This window comes from Lucilia sericata, unplaced genomic scaffold (genome assembly GCF_015586225.1).
Source record: "Lucilia sericata isolate MDLA Ls3-8-SP2 unplaced genomic scaffold, ASM1558622v1 Contig000219F_arrow, whole genome shotgun sequence".
Classification (NCBI taxonomy): domain Eukaryota; kingdom Metazoa; phylum Arthropoda; class Insecta; order Diptera; family Calliphoridae; genus Lucilia; species Lucilia sericata.
Genome location: NW_023994247.1, coordinates 222,403 through 237,719, shown reverse-complemented (window position 1 = coordinate 237,719; position 15,317 = coordinate 222,403). Strand labels below are relative to the sequence as shown.

The 15,317-nt window shown below is 28.9% G+C and overlaps 1 protein-coding gene across 2 annotated transcripts in view; it reads left to right on the top strand.

The window, feature by feature from the left end:
• Positions 1-15,317, top strand: part of LOC119602297 (paired box protein Pax-6) — a 70,951-nt gene that overhangs the window by 31,296 nt on the left and 24,338 nt on the right. For both annotated transcript variants that reach the window (XM_037953729.1, XM_037953727.1), the window contains exon 3: positions 9,908-10,133. In XM_037953729.1, the coding sequence (XP_037809657.1) occupies positions 9,908-10,133 (226 nt within the window). The remainder of the gene's footprint in view (positions 1-9,907; positions 10,134-15,317) is intronic.

Genomic DNA, 15,317 nt, shown 5'->3' with positions numbered 1-15,317 from the left:
TTCATATATTTTTACAAATACGTTCAGTACGCTATTTTACAAACTAATACTTTTTGTTTGCTCATGGAATGAAACATATAATTTTGGAAAAGGTTATGTATGACGGTTAATTAACAAATTTTATTTTTTCCTATACGAAATAAATAGGTTTTAATTTTTATCATTCTTCAGGAGTTCTTGTTAATTTATTGAAAATAAGTATTGAAAAAAATCAATAATATATAATTGAGACTTTCTCATCCTACTTTCTGTTCTTTTTATTTTTACCAAATTTTTAGTAATTTTGTTGTCACGTTTTTTTTTAATTAAAAAAAATACATAAATTTCGAAAATATTATTGACAATTTATTCCAGAATTACAAACTTACAGATTTGAATATATCTCTCAATTCATTTCATACATTCTCATATATATTTTTCCGAAAAAATCTTGGAAGTATGAGTTATAAACCTGACATCTATTCACCGAGATTTAAAATTATTTCAACGGAATTTTCAATATTTTTGTGACATGAAAACCATTTTTAAAGTGTTTTGAGGAAGACAAATAAAATTGTTTATATAAAAAAAGTAAAACTAGAAATATTATACTTTTCCTTTCGAAAACACATATAGGTTTTATACCATGAGCAACTAGTGTAATTAATAGAGTTTTAATGTAATTTTTGCATTCAGAAATATTTTAAAGTTAGAGACATTACATATTGCTAAATTTACAAACATTTTGAAATAATTTATAGCATTTCTGTTTATTTTAATACCACGGAACTTAATTTTGTACCCTACTCCACTATACTACGTTTGAGTATACTAATCGGTTAAGAATCATTTTCTGAATCTATTAAGCCATGTGAGTCTGACCGTCTGGTAGAGGTTGAAATTTTCAAAACAATAAGCACGTATGCTTTTTGATCCAATGACAAAACCTTTTAAAAATGGTTAAAGTCCGTCCTTTATTTTACCTAGCCCCCATGCATATACAAATGTATAAAGCCTTTCTCAGAAAATTGGTTTGAATATGTCGGAACCAAGGTTTAATTCAACATAAATGCTTTATTACGAAAAATAAATCAAATTTTATACTCATATGGTCAACCACGGCAGAATATACTTTCTTACTTGATATAAATTACAATGAATTTCAGTTACAAATTAATATGAATTGTTCATAAAAACACTTAAACAATTTTAGCATTTTTTTTTGGCACTTTAAAATCAATTTAGCATTTTTTCTAGCATTATTTTGGATGGGATTTAGCCGCAACATTTTTCGAGACCTGGTCACACTGATTTCAATATTTAAAATAAATATGTGCAAATAAGCCCAAAAAAATATTTGCTACTTTTAAACTAAAAAAAATATTTTCGGGTATACACGTGTAGGGGACAGCACAGTGTAGGACTTTTTTTGTTCTCATTTGTTCCCTAGGAGTTAAGGTGTATTAACTACCCGATTTTTGCGTAATTCTGACCTTTTTCTCAAAAAAAAAAAAAAAAATGTATATGTTCTAATATACATACATATACAATTTTTTCTCAGATTTCTTGTAAAATTAAATCTAAAAATTCTTATTTTACCGTTTACAAATTTGTAAATAAAATCCCAGAAAATGGTTATATTTTGAGGAAAACCCAAACATTAATGCATGAATTTTTGACAATATTCCAATTGGCCAGCTCTATTTTTAGGCAATTTTGAAATGCCCGTCTGTCAACCAAATGATGGACACAATCATTTGATGTGCCTTTTTCAAAGTTTGTTGGTGAAATACATATATTGCCATAAAATAAGTAATCATGTAAATATTCGTTATTCGTTAGATTTATACATCAGAACTAAATAAATATTTATTATAGCCATATATATATTTATTTTTCTTAAATGTTCGTTTTTATTGTCAAAAATCTATTATAAAGAAAAATATGAAATTAAGAAAACTGAATCAACGAATATTTTATCCTAATTGTACGCAACACTAACACATAAAATGACAGCCAAATTGTACAGTGCTACCAAGTTAAACATAAAACAGCACAATTGTAAATATATGTAGGTTTATTATTTGTTTATGAATATCACAATTTTATTAATGGTTTCTAAGGCTAAAGTGTGCTTTAACTGTTGTTTGCATTAAGAGCAAAATAAGAATTTTTATACCCTACACCACTTTAGTAAGGAGGGTATATTGGATTTGTGCTGATGTTTGTAACATACAAAAATATTCGTCCTAGACCCACCTTAAAGTATACCAATCGGCTTAGAATCGTTTTCTGAGTCGATTAAGCTATGTCCGTCCGTCCGCCTGGCTGTCCATGTAAACCTTGTGCGCAAGGTACAGGTCGCAATTTTCAAGATAATTGGATGAAATTTGCCATGCACGTTTTATTTGACCCAAGGACGAAGCCTATTATGATAGAGTGGAATTTTTAATTACTCTCAATCAAAAAAATATCCAAAAAAGTACGCGAACGCAAATTTGTAAAAATAATTGCAAGTTTTTGTTTATAAACAAAGATTAGTAATGCTCTTTTGTTGAAATCTCAATCGCTAACAAAACACCAAAAAAAACAAACAATTGAAACTATGATTTTTCTTACAAATAAATGGATATTTAATATTTAAGTTAACAAAACATTTAACTAAATTTTAACAGCCCGTTAAAATTTAGATGGGCTGTGTTATTATTTACTTTAAGATTTAATTTAAGTCACATTTGAATACAAAGCAAATTAAAGTATTCGAAACGGTTTTATCAAAGTAAAAAATCGGGTTATTCTATATTCGAAAAATCGAAATTTAGAAAAAACCGATACTGGTAAAACCAGTTGAAAAACTGAGTCGATCACCCTAGTATGTACCCTGTAGTTCCGAACTAGCGATTGCAAGGTATCATCCATAGTTAAATATTTACTTCTGATTACAGAATTAATTACTTGACTTAGACTAAGTCTTGCGTATATAAATATAATTCAAGAATGACTGTGGTTACATATTTGGCAAAATACTCTCTCACATACATACATATATAGTATTTATACATATACAGTGCTTGTCAGCTTATTTGATGTAACCCAGCCCAGCTAGCATTTGGAAGATTGTTGGATGATTAATCAGTAAACTGAGTCATTTTTGACTCCTTTTGATGACCTAAAAGTGATTAATAAGTTGAGCGCTTAAAAAATGACTCGAAAATGATCCCGATATATGATTGAAAACTGAATATTTGAAAAACAATAACAAAATGTATAGCAATCATAAATTTATCATCCTGGAGTTTAAAATATGATGGTTTTAAAAATGTATTTTGTGGTCATATTTCAAGCAGTTGGAAGATCTAAAATTGTTCCTTATGTAATTGTTTTTGTTTGTAATGAAATAGCAACACTTACACTTAAAAATGATTCAGAAACTATTCAAAAATTAGTCGAAACTAATTAGAAATGGGACTCAGAAAAGACTCTTTTGGAAGAGTTAGCAAAACATTTTGTGTGGCCTAAAATGAGTTGATATAATTCTCATTTCGTTTATAAAATTAAATGTATAAGTATTTGAATTTGTGTGATATTTAGACGATTTTCTCTCAAGGAAATTGAAATTATATTATGCTTTAATGATAATAATTTTCTGTGTTTAATGATCTTCTACGGAAGATAGTTGGGCGACTAATCACTAAACTAAGTCTAAATAGCCCAATTAATGTTTAAAATCTGATTTATTTGAAAAACAATAACAAAATGTATACCAATCATAAATAGGTCATCCAGGTGTTTGAAATATGATTGTTTATAAATTTAGTTTGTAGTTATATTTCGCGCAGTCGGAAGATCAACTTATTAATCACTTTTAGGTCATCAAAAGGAGTCAAAAATGACTCAGTTTACTGATTAATCATCCAACAATCTTCCAAATGCTAGCTGCGAAGAAATTTTATGTTATTAAAATACATGTAACTCTAAAACTATTTTGGGTTTAAAAAAAATAAAATTCCCAGTTTATTAGGAACTATTCCAATTTCGATATATTAATTCATTTATTTCATATTGTATATTATCTTAAAGAAAAATTAAAAACTAAAAAAAACAAAAAAAACTTAATTTTTAACTTATATATAATATATTATTAACTTTAACTAATATTTAGTATGGTAGCCTTTTTGGTTTAAAACAGCTTTCAGTCGATTTGGCATTGAGTCATCCAGTCTGGACCTTTGGAAATGTGCGTTTTTGCGAACGCTAACCGAGAATTTTTTGGGCTAATAAGTGGCTTCTTCAGTGGTACTCTACCATGAAAGTCATGTGAACGTAAAACACACCGGATAGTTGATGCACTGCACATCTTCCCAATACCTGTGGCCACTTCATCAGCTATTTTTTGTGCCGATAACTTTGGGTTTTCCTTAATTTTTCTTATTATCCAACGTTCATCACTTGCGGAGAATATTTTGTTAGGCGCTGATCTGCCCTTATTTTCAATTTTATTCTCCTTTGTATAGCGCTCTATTATATGCTGGACTGTAGATGAAGACAAATTCACTATTTCTCCTATTTAACGCTGAGTTTTTCCAGTTTTATAATGATGGATAACCAATTTTTTTTGTTCAATTGTTGTTCGCCGGTCCATGTTCAATAAAATCTGTTTAATACTTTTGAACTCCAACAAAATACTAAAATTATGCAAACCTTAGTAGATATTGTCAGCATAATATAAAACAAGTTATTTTTTTCAATATAACGGTATCACTTCAGTTAAAATTTTTCTTGCATCAAATAATCTGAGAGATTGAAAATAAGCGCATTTTTTGTTTTTGTTTTTTCCATATTTGACAGCAACAAAATTTAAAAAATAAAATTGTTTTTTTAAGGGACCGTGTTATCAAGTAAAGTGCGTTTTGTTTTTGTTTAATAATTTTATTAATTTATGAGTTACACTGATTTAAGTATTTTAAATAAGTTTGCATCAAATAAGCTGACAACCACTGTACATATGTTTAAGGTTTTTTCTGTGGGATGCTAACTATTCGGAAAGTACGGTTATATTAGGGCTAGGGAATAATGGGCCGATTTAATCCATTTTCAAACAACTTCGTCCTTGGGTAAAATGAAACATATGAGTCATTTGCATCGTATTATCTGGAAAATTTCGACTTGTAGTTTGATTATAAGCCGGATGGACATAGCTAAACCACTATAGTGCTGTAGGATATAATAACCTTTCCTCTTTTTTGATAGGAAGTAGAATCTGAAAGGGTTTGTAACTGAAAAAATAACTGTTTTATAATTCATTTTCAAAAAAAATGTTTGTTGTGAAAACGGTTGATAATGAATATTTGAACATTTTCATATAATTAAATGCTCTTTATTCTTATATCGACACAATTTTAGATTTTGGGGAAGGATCAGAGATATCAGAAGTCGGACACAAAAAGGATTTCATACTCAATATGAATTGGTCAAAACTTAAGCAACTTCTTATAAATACTTTTAAAATTAATTTTTAGTATAAAAAATGCATAGCATATCCGTAATTTTTTATGAAAAGAGCACTTTTAGGAGTCATTGCAGGCATTGTGCACTTTATTTTATAATTTGAGATGCTGTTCCTTTCGTCCCTTATCCTGTCAAGGATATTGTGCCTATTAGTTTATCTGTATCCTTCAGTAAATTAATCTACAATCACGATCGGCAACTCCTATACACTGTGTATTTTGGTCGTTACTAAATTTACACAGACTACTCACGCGCATAGAAAACACAATTTAGTGACTATGTGACAGCTCATATGAGACTAAATTTAATGGCCGTTATAAAACATTTTAGTATTTAAATAATTTATATACGTTTATCTTTTTATTGTATTGGTTTTTATGACTTTTGTATTTTTTCTCTTTTAAACAGTTAATAATTGTAAAATATATTATTGTTTGAGGTACCTTATGAGACTCTTAGTCTTACTTGTACTAAATGAAATAAATTAATAAATAAATAAATAAAAATAAATAAATAAATATAATTAAAAATCTCATATTTCTATATCAATATTTAAAATTAATATAAAGACAACAAAATATTGGCTACTATAAAACTAAAAAATATTAGTTCTGTTTTAGATTAATATTATTTCTAAATTTCAGTTTTCCACGCATGCCTTGTTGTGAAGATGAGATTACAACTATTTCTCATTTCTTATTTTTTCGCTCTTACACTTATACAAGTGCAAAATGTGGTATTATATGTCTGTCGATCGCGGATCTACAATGATCCAATGGTACTCAAATGTTGTTCAGGTCAGGAGATTGTGCCACCCATTGAAGAATGCAAGAATTTGATACATTCAACCAATTATCTGGCTTCATCTCATTCATCATTCATGGTAGGAAATGACTTTTCCTGTTCTGGTATTGAACCTATTTACTGAATGCTAGTAAACTTTTACCGATATTTAAAAAAATGTCTGATTAATAACTTAATTTCGATAAGAATATAAAACTCCACCCCAAATGAAGCCATGTAATTGGTTAAAAGCATCAAATATTTGTATTCTTCAATGGACAGCACAATCCCTGACCTAAACACCATTTGGATAGGATGAGCGACGCAAGGAACAGCATCTCAAATTATAAAATAAAGCGCATAATGCCTGCAATGACTCCTACATGTGCTCCTCTTATAAAAATTTCGGATATGCTATGTATGCATTTTTTTACTAAAAATTAATTTTAAAAGTATGTATTAAGAAGTTGCTTTAGTTTTGACCAATTCATATTGAATATCTCCTTAAATCATATGTGTGCATTAAATTTTGGATTATTTTTGTACTTTTTTATAGTTAACAAATTATATTACTTAAAACAAAAAGCAATTATAAAATTTCTTCAGAGTCAAAAATGTTATGCACCATTCTACATAAATATAATATTGGTTACTTTATTTTTGGCCACCACTATATATGTACGGCTATTCATTCACCAATCCGTCCGTCCATCCAACCAGCCAACTACAAAGGAATCATTTTGTTTCTTTGATGTTCTTTGAAGTAATTTGTTTCTCAATGTTGTACTTTTTTGTGTGTTGCCTGCCATTGTTATTGTTGGGTTAAGAAGAGGTCTTAAACATACAACCTTCTGTTACTGCCGCCGTGCTTGTTGTTTGGAGCATTTGACGATCAGCATTTGTAAATTTCTATCGTTGCGTTCATTCTGCTCAACACACGGTGGGTGGCACGTGTCGACGAGTGTTGTACATTGTGTTATTAATGCATAAAAGTGACAATTTATATGTAAATGATTAATGATTATTAAACGCATGTACTCTTCGATACCACCCACTCATCACTTATGTGGCCAAATGAATTACTTGAGTTTCTCCTTTATTCGTTTCGTTTGATTTGATGACGAAAACACTTTACGAAACAGTCCTTAAAAACACCGCTCGCTCTGATATTTGTGATGAAAGACGTGCGTTTGACTGTTGCTTGGCTTATTTATTATTTTTCCTGTTGAGAATTTTATGCCATTGACATTTGAATTGCATCAAAACACTTTGAATTAAACCAGTTTTACCAGATCTTGGATCACTTCATTTTATATTTTACTGATGTTTTTAATATACAAAAAATATTGGTCCCATTTATATACAATTGGAAAGATAGCAAACAAGGACCCATTCCAAAACAGTTAACTCATAAATAAGGTCACTTTCCGAACCGACTAAATTTTTAAAAATCTTTTAGAAAAGTTGATATACATACAAACATACATATGTATATTTTATAAATTAGCTAGAAGTTAGTTTGCAACACTTTAATAACACGGGCCAACTCAACTTTAAAAAAGGCGAAACCCGGAGATCAAAGTATAATTTTTTTTTTCAGGTGCGCTGAATTGGACTTTACAATTGTTTTAAATTTCATGTTACGATATCTTGAAAAAGGATGATGATATACAGTGCACTCGCGGTAACGTGAACACCGTCTAACGTGAACACCGTCTAACGTGAACACCGCCTAACGTGAACAAGATGTTTTTTACATTGACTACTCTGTAACGTGAACAAACACAAAAAGCTCTATAACGTGAACAATTTTTTTTTCACAATATATGTTTTCTAAGCATGTAGACAACATTGAAATACATTCATTAAATTCGGGAATTAAATTTTGGGAATCTCCTTATATAAATGAATGTATATTCCCTAAATTATTTTGTTTATATGGCAAAGAAATTTGAAGTTATGAGTGTAAAAAAATCTAAATGTTTGCAGTTAAAAGAAAAGGCAGACATTTTAGATAGTTTGCAAAGAGGAACAAGTGTGACTAGTTTATCAAAAAAGTATAATGTTGCTAAGTCAACAATATGCAGTATTAAAAAGAAACAAGTAAGAAGTTATAGTCGGGCGACGCCGACCATATATTACCCTACACCTGTATACGAATAAAATGTGATGTGGTTTTCATAATAAAGCATTTAAGTTGAATTGTACCTTGCCTCAGATATACTAAAGCCATTTACAGTTTAATAAAACTGTGGATATTTAAGTAAAATTTTGATGGGGCTTTTTAGAGGGGCTAAGGGTCAAATGAGGCCCTATAATTAAAAATTTTATCAGGGTCATCAAGACTAGTATAGAACTTGGTTTTGCAGCTTTTTGTCGAGATACGAGTATATTAAGCATAATTATGAACTTAAAAGCCCTATTTGGCGGGTTCAATTCTATGGGGCCTAGGTGAAATAATGGACCGATGTTAACCATTTTCAATAGGCTTTGTCTACAGTACCATAAAAGATCATGTGCCAAATTTCATTGAATCATCTCCAAAATTTCGACCTGTAGTTTGATTACAATGTTTACAACCTTTTTTGGGGGGTACAGTTGTATGGGGGCTAGGTGAAATAATGGACCGATCTTAACCATTTTCAATAGGGTTTGTCCCTGGGACAATAGAAGATCATGTACCAAATTTCATTCAATTATCTTCAAAATTGCGGCCTGTAGTTTGATTACAAGGTTTACATGGACGGACGGACATAGCTAAACCGACTCAGAAAATGATTCTAAGCCGATTAGTATACTTTAAGGTGGGTATAGGACCAATAGCACAAACACAATATACCCTCCCCACTAAAGTGGTGTAGGGTATAAAAAGAAGCAATTTTGAGTTGTGCAAACAACACATACCAAGGACCGGGAAAAAGACAAACTTTAAAATCATCAGAACTTCCAGTTAATGAAAAAACTCTTTACCGTTGGTTCCTCCGAATGCGTGATAGGAATTGGCCTGTAAGTGGTCTAATGTTAAAAGAAAATGGATTTTAATAAAATTTTAGTTTTATATTATAATAATATAAATAATAATAAAAGAATATCACGCTCAAGTGTGTAAAATACAGATTTATAAATTAAAATTTCATATTTTTTTCTTGAAATTTGACAATCGCTAACGTGAACAATTTCGCTAACATAAACTCCCTTGGTTTTAATTAGTTCACGTTACCGCGAGTGCACTGTACTTCTGTAATAAATAAATAAAATCTATTATATTACAGATAATACAGAAGTAATCTTTTAAAGTCAACATATTGTATTTTAGTCGTCATAAAATATTTTTAAAATAAAGATGTCTTCGTGTCAAGAGCATATTTTTCAATCTGTAAGACAAGATATCTCGAAAACCTGATGTGAAGTGACCTGTGTAATATTAATTGTAGTTTTAAAACTATTCATATTATTTTACTATATAACATTCATTACAATTTAAATAAAATTATGTAATTAAATTTAAATCCTAATTATATTTTTTCTATCTATATCAACACTAACATTTTATAGAACTATGTATATATGAACATTTGTAGTATATTAATACTTTTGTTATTACAATATACATATGTATTTATGTATTATATTGCAGGTGTCATCTATCAACCGCGTTTTAAGAAATTTGGCATCACAAAAAGAACAACAAGCTCAACAGCAAAGTGAATCAGTATATGAAAAGCTACGAATGTTCAATGGACAATCTGGTGGTTGGGCGTGGTATCCAGGTAACACGACAACTGCTCATTTAGCCCTACCTCCAACACCTGCCGGCGCAACCTTAACAAGTCAAATAACGCGCGAAGAACTACTTAAGCGAGGTAAATATTATGAATTATTACCATGCCAACATTATAATAAATCCCATAAAATATATTTCAAAATACAGACTTATACACACTTCTCATGAATATATGTAGTTGTCATGTTAACAAATAACTCCCATCCATCCATCTATCTATCCACCCATCTACATTCAATCATTCATTCATAAAGATTTTTTATAATTGTGTATTAAATACAAAAGTGTAACAAATGGCTAATAAAATTATTTGATATTTTTAAGAGAGTGACAAGTGTTTAAATAAATATCATTATAGTTATTAAATAATACAAATTAGATATTTGTTGGATTTTAATTACAATTTATACTTTTTTGCGCAGTTGGATTCTTAATGAAGCCACATCGAACAGTGCTTTGTCCCATAGGCAAAATTCATTTTTGTTTTTGTATCTAGGATATTGATGAATGTTATATTTTTGGAAAGCTTATAAAATGTCCTAACTAAATATGTAAAATATAATTTATATTTGCTCTTTTTGATGACTCTAGAGGGCGCTAAAGTGAATGAAATTTTAGCCAAATATCTTTGACAGAATAATACATTTCAAAGCTTGTATGAAACAAATTTTTCAAAAATTAATTTTTTAAGGAATTATTCCAAAGTAAATTTTTTCTGTACAATGGAATATTTTTTACAAATAAGGATGGTTTTCGACTAAAAAATAATTACATATTGTTACTTTTTGTTGTATTGGAAATTATACAATTTTTTTAATATAAATATGAAATTTTCCAAAGTTTGATGAAGTAGCAAACATTTGTTTTAAAAGATGCGTTAATTTTAATTTTTGTTTTCAATATATTATTATGTCTTTTAGCATACAAAATAAAAAATGTTAAATTTCGAACCACAACTTAGAAAATTTTGCATTTTTGTTAATGCCTTAATCCGCAAATTTCAAAAAAGGCATTGTAATTTTTTGGGCATTTGGATGATTATATTTTAAAAGGATATTTTTTAACTTTATATTTAAGACATATTTCAATAAAAATAATTGAGAAAACTAATACTTACAGTTATGTAAATAACAATCTGTCAGTATTTAAACTTTCTAAAACGATTTTTAATAAAAGGAAATATGGGAGCATAACAAAACCTTGGAGCGATTGAAACAAAATTTGGCATAAAGTTTTCAAAAACAATTATTATAACATATGTCAATTTTGAATTCATCCTGATCACAAATGTAGTTATAACGTTTTTACGCTTAAGGTTATATGGGAGGTGGGTGTGTCCTTGAACCGGTTTTTTGATATGCAACATTTTTGACAATTATCTTATCAAACACTTATAATCTAATTATACAATATAGTTAAAATATCGTTTTTACGTTTTAGGTTATATGGGAGGTGGGTTTGTCCTGGCACCGATTTGTTTAAACTTAAAATTTTTCTTATTTGGACTATCAGACACCTATATACCGAATTTCATAATCCTACGATCAATTTTCAAAAATTTATGCACAATGACGTTGTTACGCTTTATATTATATGGGAGGTGGGCGTGTCCTTGTACCGATTTTTTTTTGATGCTGGAGTTTTGTTTACTATATTATCAAATACTTATAGTCTAATTTTGAATACATTTTGAAGAAAAACGTAGTTTTAAGGTTAAGCTTTAGGGTTTATGGGAGGTGGACGTGTCCTTGGACCGATTTTTTAGAAATTCAGGATTTTGATTAAATATACTAGCAAACACACACACTCCATTCTGATGAAAAATGTAGATGCAAAGGCGTTTTCATCTTTTAAGCTATATGGGAGGTGGGCGTGTCCTTGCACCGATTTTTTGGAAAATTAAAATTTTTCTTAATTTTGATAGTGTATATCAGACACTAACATACCAAATTTCATAATACTAGCCGATTCGCTATATGGGAACAAAGCATTGTGCATCGGCTCAAACTTTTGGAAATATGTACCAATTTTAATATACTTAATTAGTAAAAAATAAGTCTGGACTGATTTTCTTGAAATTTTAAAGATTTCACTTGCAGACGTTAAAAGTTTATATATTTTTTTATGCTACGACTAGAAAGCATTTTTAAGCAATTATCATTGTGTTAAATTAATGTTCTAAAGCACCAAAATTTTATGCTTTAATAATTATTTTATATCAAATAATAATTATTATAACTTTTCAGTATCTTCAAAAATCACTTAAAACCCCACGTTGTTGTGTCACTTTTGTACTGGATCTGAGATACATAGTAAAATTGATGGGTTAGTTCAAAAACATACAAAACAGGACAAAGCTTATTGAAGAAGTTTTTTTATTATGTATGTGAATTATGGACGTTCAACATAAATATGTTCTTTAAAATTCCGTTTACTTGGGACTATATGAAGATTCATCAAGTTATTTCGAAAATTCCCCCTGTACATTGCGCACAAGGATTACATGAACAGCCAAACGGACATACAAAAAGTGCACAGTGTGTTCGATGGCACTTAAAGTGGTTTAATTCAGGGGGCCGTAATTTTAATATATTTTAATCTTTTTTTTAACAAATCAGTAAAAATACATTAAAAAGCATCCTTTTTCAAAAATTGTTTAGTAAAATATTTTTCCTTTTTTTTTTTTTTTGATTTTATGTACATATGTATAGGCGTTTTTATTTTTCGGGAATTGTGATTTTATTCCGAAATTTCTTTGTAACTCTAAAACAGAAAGCGATATTTTCATAAAATAAAATGCATTTAAAAGCTGGATTTTGAAGAAAATATTTTGAAAAAGCTGGATTTTTAAAATTGTTATTCATTGTATTCGACTACGACGAATCTTATATACTAGGGTTGTTAATTATTCGTGTTTAAATCATTATATTAAAATGTTTGCAACTGGCCTATTAATATAACATTTTATGAACCTAATCAAAATTAGTTCCACGTATGCATAAATGTTAGTGCCCTCACTACGGAAACAAACATTTTGTCAAGTTATTTTAAAATTAGATAGTTAAATGGGTTTTAATAAAAAGTAGCTTGCAGGTGGAGGGTATTGAAGATTCGGCATAGCCGAATATAGCACTCTCACTTGTTTTCATTTCTATTTGAATTTTTCAAACACTTAAACTGGATTCGAACCAACTGTAATAAAACTTAATAATTGAGTAATTTGCAAATGTTGGAAATTTCTAATTCGGGCTATGTGTATCCTAAAATAAAAAGATTTCTGTATGTACAATACTAATAAACATCTGACATTTGATTTCAATCAAAGTTACAATTGAATTTCGAAGATATTTCTTTCACTTTCAGCCCTTGGAAGTTGATTTCTTTACGTTAAAGTTGTAACAAATAAAATAACAACTTTATTTAAAGACAGACAATAAATAACAAATGAAAGACTTGCATTGAACTATGACCCCAAAATTATTTTGTGTTTTGTTTTTATTTGTTTAACATTGTTTCGGTTGTATTTAATGAATGAATGGTCAAATTTTCTCCTTAATGACACTGCCAGTAGCCAATTATTACGAGTAGAGTATCATAACACACGCACAAATTCAAAAACACATTATTTTCACAGATGTTGCAAATATTCTACATTAGGGTGGATTTCGTTTATACGTTTATTATTTAATTTTCTCAAATTGTATAACATTTGTATCTATTGTCACAAAATAATATTGTATATACATATATGTATATGAAAAAAAATAAAAATGATAAATATATATATTCTTCATTTGTGCAAAATCGAGTGAGAATTTTTAATAAAAATTCAAAGAATTTTAATGTGTACTTGATCTTGTTGACAGACCTTTTTCTGGTATCCAGTTTGTTATTGGTAAACCTTTGAAACTAGCAAGTTGTTAAAAAATTTTAGTTATTTTATCAAGACCCCACATAAAAATCCTCCTAATATTATGTTGGTATCGGGATACGATTTACAATTTCACATGTGCAGAAATCCAGTTAGTTATAACATAACCCCCTAATGTTATGGTAGTAGTCGTTTTGCTGCGACACACACACTACATAATATGTATCAGTAATATATGGGAAGTTAATTTGATGACTTCGATTTACATCGTTATTATTAAAGGCCATCCATTTCATTCACTTATTTAGATACTTAATTACTATAAATGACAAGAACAAAAATGTCGTAAACAAAACAATAACAGTAACAACAACAGCAGCAGTAGAAAATGAAACGAAATGAAAATAAACAGAACGAACAAAACTGAACTAAATTGAATTGAACAGAAGAGAGGAGAACATAGAAAAACATATCATAACTGTCATCAAATGTTTGGCCAACAAAGTGTATAGATTTGTTAGTATGTCATTGATAAATTGTCCATGAAATTCATCCAACCATTCACACAATCATCAAAAAAATAAAGAAAGAAAAATACATAAACAAAATCAACAACAAAACAAAAATAAGGGTAATTTTATAATGATATACAGACTTATAGAAATTAAATACATACAGTATAAACTAGGGTTGTCAATTATTCGTGTTTTAAATTATTCTAATAAAAATGTACTATATTTTTTCATTCGAGTAGTCGATTAAATTTTAAAAATTATTCGATTATACGACGAATAAACGGATTTAAAAGTGGAAGCTGAGGCCTTTATAATTATAAATATATACGATGTTTAACTAAAGGTGAAAGTACACAACACGCGTCAAAAAAAGTTGAAATAGTATATTTTCATTTAACAAGTTACACACTGTAGTTTGTAACGTCAAAAGTTCAACTTTTGACGCGTCGGCAGCTGATCAGGGTTGTATTTTGTTTTGTGTAGAATAAGAATAAACTGAAATGAAATAAATTTCACCAACAATGAAAAAAAAATATTAAAAAATAAACAAAATCTTAAAATTTTGATTTTTAAAAACAGTAAAAGTCTTAAAAAACTTTAAAATAAAGATCAAAATGATGCGTGGTGTGTAACTTGCAGCTTGTAAAGCGCGAAAAGTTTGAAAAGCGTAAAACGCGTTGCCGCCTCAACGCGTGTTGTGTACTTCCACCTTAACCTGTTTTGACATTTTTACAAACTGTTTTATATAAGAACCGTACTATTTATTAATGTATTAGAAAATTATGTCTATTCTGGGTAAAACGCAATTTGGTTTTTATTGACAAAGTTACTGATGTTTTTCTTAAACCAAGATGTTCAAAAACTGATTTTCTTAAAG